Genomic DNA, 9,157 nt, shown 5'->3' with positions numbered 1-9,157 from the left:
CCTTGCCTTGTTCAGTGCATTCATCAGTAGTTAAAGCGCGAACTTATTCGTAGGAAGGTCCGTGGTTCGAACTCAAACTCTGCTCTTGTTCAAGCTTAGGCAGCCTGGCAGTATATCAATCATCGTGCTTCCTTCGGATGGCATGGTAGCTAGGAACCGAAAGGGTGCTAGAGCTGAACAACTTCTCCATATTTTCACAAATAAACATGTGAGACAAATCCTCGGAGTCTGTCGTATTACTCATCTTTACCAAGACCGATAATCGAAGTTGTCGTGAATCCGGAAATCGATCAAGAAAGAGCTTCGGTTCGTTCCTGGAAACTCTTTTTAATAAACCGAACCACTGCGTCTTTTGAGTGCAGAAAAGCGTCTTAGACATTGTTCTGAATCTTGCGTTGGCTGTCAGTTCTGATTGCGACTCCTCATTTGTGGGTCAGTGGCTTGTTACAGACGGCCGTTGTTTGTGTGAATTACCAACTAAAACAAACAGCTTGCCGGTTGGGTAACCTTCGCTTGTGATGACTTAGTTCCGATTGGTCGACGGGCTCAATTGGATTCGGATGGTAATTGGCTGACCAGTTGTCTTACAAAATTGACAGGCTTGGTATTTAGATACCGAGCACAGTGGAGTTATGTTCCCTAATATTCCTATGCAGATGTACAACATTTAGAAGTCCTTTGTTCTGAGTGCACTTACCGACAACCCGAAAACCCTATAGAAATTCAAGTAAAAAGTTTTTGACTGATGAAACATGTTGGAAATCACCGAGATTTTTTCTAGAGATCATATTTTGTCAAAACATAGTTCCATATTTTGAGCCATCGAATTTGCTGTATGACCTGATGCTGTGTGGCCGTTAATGGGGTCGGGTGGATTCACATTGTCTTCCTCCCCAGTCCTCGTAGTTTTCGGAGATAAAAATAAATTAACAGCCTTTCCGTGACGATACTGCGTTTTATGCAAACTAATTTGTTTCAATGTCTAAGCTACCACCACTTTGTGCACAACCCAAGAAAATTTCCAACCAATGGGACGTTCTAAAATCACACAAATAATCGATCGTCTCGCTCAGCGGAACGTCACCAGTGAGGATCGTTTAGAAACTCACTGATGTGAGATAGTGTTTGATGCCACATGCAACTGGACCAAGTCTATTCACTAACCATTTTCTTCGCTAATGGTAACCTGAACCGTGTGTGTGGAAGGATCAATCTCGACGGAGTATGTTCCTTGTGAATTTTCTGTTGTCTCCATCCGCACCTCTGCAATCACGCCGTGGAGAAGTGAAAACTTAGCAACATGTTTTTTTTCAGATTTAGGTTTTTTCTCCAATGTGTGTTTTGAATGCCTCACATCAGAAATTTATATCAGTAATCCTTTTCGCAGCTGAATCTGAATATTTCACGCTCCCGGTTAATCCACTGACCCCCCCCCCCCTTGTGCCACAGTTATTGGCGTTGTTTCAGATCCCAGTCTACCTAATAGAAAATGCATTCCTGAAAGTGTATTGTCCTTTCATTCAGCCAACTTGTTTGTCCCCGTCGTGGGTGGCACACACCTTCACAACACTAAAGCACGCAGGTCGCTTGTTGAGTGTCTCATCAAGGTAGTCACCATCTAAATGACCAATTTGCGTGCTTACCGGTAGTGGATGGGTCTTAAAATATAGTTGTACCCGCTTTACGTGACCCGGTCAACGATAATGTCCGCAGTGTCCGGTATCATCCTGGAATTCGTTTGATCTAGACGGCCGGCGAACTTTTTGCGTGAATGTTTACTGTAAGGTTCAACCGGTTCACCAATGATGCCACTCAACTGAACTCGTCAGCTCTGTAGAAACTCAAAACCGGCTGTCCAGCGAAGGACATGGGCCTGTAATTAAATTTCTTCCATTTAAAAAACTTGTGTCCATACCGGAAGAAGCACGGAATAATTCGCTTTCATTGGTCCGAACTGTCCGTGAATTCAGCGAGAATTTATCGTTTAAACAAATTAATCAACGTGAAAATGCACTGCTGTGATTCCAGTATGTAAGGGACATTTTGATCGGCTAAACTTACATTTTTATGTTTATGGAGCTGAAGTTAGGAATTTTACTGAATCCATTAGTTTTCTACCTTCCGTTTTGGTCGCGTCATCAGTGAAATTTAGTGCACACCTTGTTTAAACAGACTATATTTTTTTACTTGACATGTGATCTTGTATCTGGGACGTTAAAGTGCACACCTGTTTAAACAGACTATATTTTTTTACTTGACATGTGATCTTGTATCTGGGACGTTAACTTTGCTATTTTTAGTTCATTTTTTTCTTATGCTAGCTTAGTACGACCATCGGCATTGAACTAGGTGTTTTTGGTTTGTGTTTACTGTCACTATGTATCACTGCTCTCGAGAATCCAGCCTCGCGTAAATACACACAAGACCCAAATAATACCGTGGCGAAAAGAATTTTTCTGATTGTGTTATGACAGTATGTGTAGCTTATTAACCGAGAAAGCTATACTGGAGCTCTAATTTATTGCCCAAGTAGATAGATGGATAACGGTCAAGAGCAACACATAACGGGTTGGGGTCGGAATGACTAGGAGACTTCTTTCTCCTAACTGCTCTGGTAATCTGATGACAACCCTTGCTGACATGTGGTCAGGCTTTTGGGCAAACGCTCCCTTCTCCCGACTTGGTCTTGACACCACTAAAGTAACTCAGCCGGTGCACAAACAAAAGAATTTCTATGCAACGTCGACCGTCACGTGACACATCAACCGAGCAGACACCTCGTATGTTGGCACCTTTTCCATTCAGTTTAAAGGAGCTTTGACAATTTGACACTTCGAAATATACCCGGTAAAAGAGATCTTTCCCTGAAATTTGTCAAGGAATCGGTCATAGTAGACCTTACAACGGATTGTTTGAAAGGTGTTCGACAACTAATGGGGTTTGTTAAGGTTGTCCCTTATCATCCTTTTGTTCTTTTTACCTCGCACAACCATGAGATGTGCATTTCAATGTATCAGGGGTATATGGGAATGGAAATGGCACCTCCAAAAATTCTGTTAGATTTGGATTCTGTGACCGATATCATTCTGCTTCTTGATCGTCACCATGCTACAAGTTTCCCTTCTATCGACATGCGTTCGAAAGGTTCTCCCGAGATTTTTGAGGAGGTGAGAGTGTTGATTGGTATACTTATTTTAGTAGCTATGAAGACCGCGATTTGACGATGACATGGGAAATCTTTGGATGCAATCAAACTCAAAATGCAGACAAAATTGGTCAAATCGTATTATTTTTTGTGTCACAATAAGTTTCACTGAAAGTGTAAAATGACGTACATGGCTGACTGTAATGGTAAGACTCGTAGGGCTGCAAATGAAACACCTCTATCTTGGGAACAAAAAAGCAAAGCCTCCAGGCTTTCTGGCACCGGCTCGTTGCTAACATAACAAGCAAATGTTGATTATATTGTACAGACAGACTCAGAGGTGACCCCGACTTTTTTCTAGCGCGCTGGCTAGTTATCTGAGGGGACAAGTTAGGATATGGCTGCGCACAATGGGCTGGATCACTACGGGATTCACGCACCATCCTGGTCGGGATCCTCCCTGCAGCTGGTTAGAACTCCTACCACAATGGCTTTCATGCCGTCAATCCCTGATTGGACTACCCACCCAAAGTTTGTCTTTCATTGTGCGTTGGGCTGTTGATGGGCGAATTTAGCCAGGGACTTTGCTTGAAACCCTTTGGTCGTTTCTTGCTCAGATATACTGTTCAGACGTGTTTAGCTCGTCACTGTCCCCAAACTGGAGGCACACTGGCAGTATTCTAGTATTCTGTCACACAAAACTGAGTTACCGAACGCAATAAGGCCAGACAACATGGGTCGTAGGTGTCGGTGTTTCGAATCAAATCTATTAGTTTCGTCATCCCATTAAAAATGCTTGAAGCATACCCGGCTATTGTACCACCTTTCCTCCTTTCGTTGAAAACAAGAAAGCAAACAAATCATATAGGCATTGTTACTTTCTGAGTATTCGTCCAAGGCCCAATCTTCACACGTGGTCAGTGAACATTTCCCACAAGTCACGTTTACAGTGTGTCAAGATCACACGCTCCTTTTGAACTTGAAGTGCAAATGGACGTTACGTTTTTACCCACCAATCACGTACATTCATCCCTAGATATACAGGTGAGTCATACTGGGTCACACGTGATCAACCACCTTGTCTACATACAATTTGTGAACCAAGTTAAGACTGCCGGGCGTAGTTCTGATTTACTTCGATGACTGACTCAGCTACCTCATGTTGATAAGCAGGGATACTGTGATTTGTACGAAGTATAGGTGACTCTCGATTTTTCAACGGAGCTTCGTTATTTTTGTTGCTTTTTTCCAAATATTGCGGTGGGAGAACACATACACAATGCTCTGCAATTCATTTTCCTTTGCGTTTAGTGGTAACAAATAACACAGTCTGTCGTGGAGATTGTCTACCAGTGCAAAAGTACTTAGCCATGTACCCACATTTGTTTACTACTCTGGTTTTTACGGGAGACATCTGATTCCTAGCTGAATCTCTCGTTTATGATGTTCTTCTTCAACTTAATGTGCTGCACCAGGTAGCTTCAAGTTTCAGCTGGTGCGATATTCGATATATCTCAATAGATGTAACATACTACCCACAAGGATACTGAAAACTCTTCGACATCCCAAGACCGGTTTCGCCCTTCTTGGGGCTCACCAGGCAGACACACTCCCCGAGTTTCCCTCAACCTTATTTTCTGCTTGCTGATTTCGCGCAATTCCTTGACTTCTCCTGCCTAGGCTTGGGCAACCTGGCAGTATCCCAGCCCTCACGCTCCCTTCGGGTGGCATGGCAGCCAGGCAGGGAAAGGGTATTAGGGTTGGATCATTACTTTTTTCATTTAGTTGAAAAACGCTTTGAACTGACTGAGTAGTCATCGTTTTTGGAAAAGTTCGGTAACAATCGGTAGATGTACCATGAAGGGTGAATGCATTTGTGGGCTGTCGGAGGGTTTTCAGCAATCCTATTAGTAGTGTGTCAAGTCTAGTTGGTCAGTATTTCTTAGGCTTAGTCTCTAAAGTGGTCCGAACGGAAGGCGATTGGCTGTAAACCACTTATTGTCTATTGACAAGACACTTAGGTGTTAACTTAGGTGTTAACCAGCTACTTACTTGAGACTCTTGCTTATCGCATCCTTGTATTCCAGATGAGACGATAGCAGAAATCTGGGAGTATAATATCTTAGCATAACGATGCACTGACAACTATTTGACAACCCACTACCGGCCCCACCTTTCATGAGACTTACCAGAGAGGCTTGATTCCCATCAAACTCATGTTTGGTTAAACAACAAATTGTACACAACTGACGACACAGACTACTCGCAAATAAATTCACGGGTAACGACAGCCGCAACTTAATCTCTCGTTTACTACTACACCTTAAGAAGGCCCAAACCATACCGGATAGTGGAGCGTTTTTCATCGACCTTATGAGTAGCGGGGTGTCATGCCAAGACGTAATGTCTATCTAAATTTCACTACTTCCGCTTCACATTGAAAGCTACACTGAATAACCCAACTACATAAAGGCACGGTACCGGTGAACATCACACAAGATGAACATGTCAGAGATTACTAACAAGTGAACTTTTAGAGTGTTTATTTAGGAAGGTCATGCAAATGTAAATGTACACCCCCGTCTTTAATCGCTAATTTAAATACGTTAGTACTCCGCCACAAAGAACCATCATTTGGTAATGACCTCTTTATCGATCGACTTAACGTTTTCGGGCCTGGCAGTTGAGTTGCAGTACATCTTTCTCTCTCTTTGTTGCCTCGGTACTCCAATTTTCGTCCTTAGCCTCAAACAGCCTTAATCCTCGTGCCGCACCTCACTTGCCCCAAATGAATTTTTGTTGCGCCCACATGAACAGAACACCTTGCCAGCGAGTGTCTCGCACTGTCGACAACGTAATATAAGTGGCCTTGAAACAACGCTCTTTAAATTTACGAATGCTGACCAGTTCATTTGAATGTTGAAGTTCCAGTGGGTCAATAAAGTGTAACTAAACCAGGATCCAAAAGAACATTCCCTGATTTTGAAATTAGAAACAGAATAGTGATCATATAGTTTTGATGAGCAATGGCAGATGGTGCGTGCTCAAAATTCAACCCTCCTGAGTGGATAGGACCTGAGAAAATATTTTTAAAATGTCAGATAGTTTAAAAGACGTCTCCAACACTGTCCAAACACTGTAAGTAAGAGCAAAACGCGCACCTGCTGATTCATCGTGCGGAGGGATGACTCATTTCTTTCTGTGGCTGTAGACAGACCTGACAAAGCCAGTGAGACATGCACCGGGTTCCAGTATGAATTGGTGCACGTGACTAATCTGTTTTAGTTAGTGGTTGCGAGATTTTATAGAATGCACGCTCACATTACTCGCGTTTGAACCATCGTCCTCCTGTCCTGGCCCAGTCATTCTGGTGAGTCCACATCAATCAATAAGAGCAATGGAGTGCCGGATGTTGTACCACACGATTGAAAAAAAGAGAAGATAGGAAAAGGTCGCGGAAGCTCTTAAAAGGTGGTATATTGGGTCGTGGGAATTATGCAGAACAGGTTGTAGTCAGAAGAGCAAGACGGATCACAGTTACAATGCAAAATAAAGTTGCAACTTTCCCGATCTGGATGTTGAGTTGTCCACAATCAGGCGGAATAACTAACGCGGGGTGGCAGTCAAGCGTCACCTTTGAAAAATACGCGAAAGTTCACGGACGTACACATAAGGCGGCTTGTGAGTAAATGGCACGAATGAACGATTGCCCGAAGAGCTTTCAGTGTGCGCCGATACACGAGCGCTAAGTAACTGTAGTCAGATGGCTCTACCAGTATATGGGTATAGAAAACTGTGAGACGTGATTTAGGGATAAACAAATCACCAACTGGTGAACACCACACGAACAAAGTCTGTCTGTACATACTTCAAAACAACTAGAATGATAACAGCAGATATGCCAGTACGACACATCAGGTCAGCTGCGGAATGCAGTCAGTCATTCATACCATCTAAAGAAATGTGGATTAATCGATCCCAACTGTAGCTACATTGGCACGCGCAACCTACGGGTAGACATATTAAAGCACTTACCCTAGACTGTCAGAGTAGGTTGCCTATGTCCAATCAGCACTTGCTAAAGTCCACTGACATACTACAAAACGATAGTGCCTAACTAACACGGTAGTGAACATCACTCACTGCGAAGACGGCGTAGTTGAGGGAAGTGCGGGAGTTTGCTGCAATCCATCGAAACAGACGAGTGGCCCTTGACCTAAAAGAACAGAGGATGTTGATCATAGTTGTACCATCATGTTTGGAATGGACTGTCATATCCAAGGGATTTTTTAGTCAGTCTTACCATCTAGGATCTATATAAACATCAGCGGTCTGAATGTAGGATAGTATTCAGTTTCACCGCAACCTTGTGTAGTCAACGTCATATGTACATCCCCTGTTGCCGACACTACCATTCTTGGGTGCCAGCCAGCCAAACACCCAGGGTCCTGTACCTTGGACTGTCGATTACAACCACTTGTTAGAACGAATTCAAGGACTCGATAGCTATTGGATTGAGAATCCCACTTATACAGAACGAATAAAATTACACTGCTAGACTGGCACAAACAACCTCTTGATATCAAGGGGTTTACATAGGAGCAGGGAGGAGTCCGGATTCTGAGGACCGCAAGGCACCTGCTAATCCGACAGGACCTTCACTATACCTGCTACACATATATTCCTTCACACCCCACCAAACCAGGTAATGGCCATACCCCTGTAACCTTAAGGTTATACATCAGTGCTACAAAAAATACAACATGAAACAATACGCGTATTGACAGCCATCAAAAAGCGTTTGAGAGAAAGGTAAGTTTAACAGAAAAACTCCGTGAGTGTATTCCATCCAGTGGTGATTTTCGTTCAATAGGATATAGTAGCAAAACCACACAGAAATTGGGTTGAATGCCCACCTTTGTAGAATCCAGACGTTGATTGTGAGTTTGCATTGGCAGGGTTCCACTTAGCTGTGCCTGTACTGAGACCTTTGGAGAGGAGGCTTGGTTACCTGTCAGCGGATTGTAGGCAAACAGTGTTACAAACACGGACAGAAAGAAGAATTTATTTCACACTAACTTTATAAGCGGTTCATGTAGGATAGGCTTTTTATGCCGTTATTTGGTTTGCTGCTGCAGGCGCGTAAGAACTATCCCCTCTAGGAGAGTGATTGTATGTTGGAAGGCTGGTTGTTGTTCGAGCATGTCAGCCCTCATTATTCGAACGGACCAAGAAGAATAACATGTGCACGGGTCATTGGGTGTAACGAAACCCAAAGTCGAAGTGAAAGTGAAGGTCTGGCTTGTCCGGACTGAGGTGAGATCCTGTCATGCCTCATACGCGGTATCACCAAGCATCGAGCGGCAGGCGCATCACCGGCCCGTCCCATGGTGTGATGACCCTATTCAGAGTTTGTCATCGGGGCGGAGCATGAGCGTACATGTTGAGACCCGAAAGATGGTGAACTATGCTTGCGGAGATTGAAGCCAGAGGAAACTCTGGTGGAGGACCGCAGCGATTCTGACGTGCAAATCGATCGTCAGACGTGAGTATAGGGGCGGGGGCGAAAGACTCATCGAACCATCCAGTAGCTGGTTCTCTCCGAAGTTTCCCTCAGAATAGCTGGTGCTCTAACAGAATGCACTATTTTCTGTAACGTCATTTTTCAGAAAAGTGGGGAAAAGAGGGCTCGATACCGACATGATCTCTCCATACGAAAAAACAAGGCGTGACCGAACGTGCATACGTTCTCTGGCTGGATAGATCGCAGGAGGTTTGTACTGCTGGAAACGTATAGGTGAATAACTATTGGTAGAATTTCCCGCGTGAACGTGTGCATAGCAGCCTAAGGTGGAAAAAACACTGTCATATCGGGTGACCTTCACACGGTCCAGTATCCGTCTGTTTGCCGTACACCTGCCACGTGGAAAGTCGCTATTTCTTATTTGGGTCCGTTCAAACTCTAAAGCCTGAAATGTTCATTGGAATTGGAACTAAACTGATGTCCTCACG

The 9,157-nt window shown here is 43.8% G+C and overlaps 1 protein-coding gene across 1 annotated transcript; it reads left to right on the top strand.

Annotated features, from left to right (window-relative positions):
* Window positions 1-3,008: 3,008 nt before the first annotated feature.
* On the top strand, window positions 3,009-8,908 carry T265_01566 (hypothetical protein; the record flags this gene model as incomplete). The annotated part of the gene is made up of 3 exons (XM_009165625.1): window positions 3,009-3,167; window positions 4,638-4,762; window positions 8,815-8,908. The coding sequence occupies 3 exons, from the start codon at window positions 3,009-3,011 to the stop codon at window positions 8,906-8,908; spliced, it is 378 nt and encodes a 125-aa protein (XP_009163889.1).
* Window positions 8,909-9,157: the final 249 nt, after the last annotated feature.

The sequence above is a fragment of the Opisthorchis viverrini genome (genome assembly GCF_000715545.1).
Source record: "Opisthorchis viverrini unplaced genomic scaffold opera_v5_17, whole genome shotgun sequence".
Lineage (NCBI taxonomy): Eukaryota > Metazoa > Platyhelminthes > Trematoda > Opisthorchiida > Opisthorchiidae > Opisthorchis > Opisthorchis viverrini.
The sequence above is the reverse complement of the archived record's forward strand: the minus strand, read 5'-3'. Positions and strand labels throughout refer to the sequence as shown.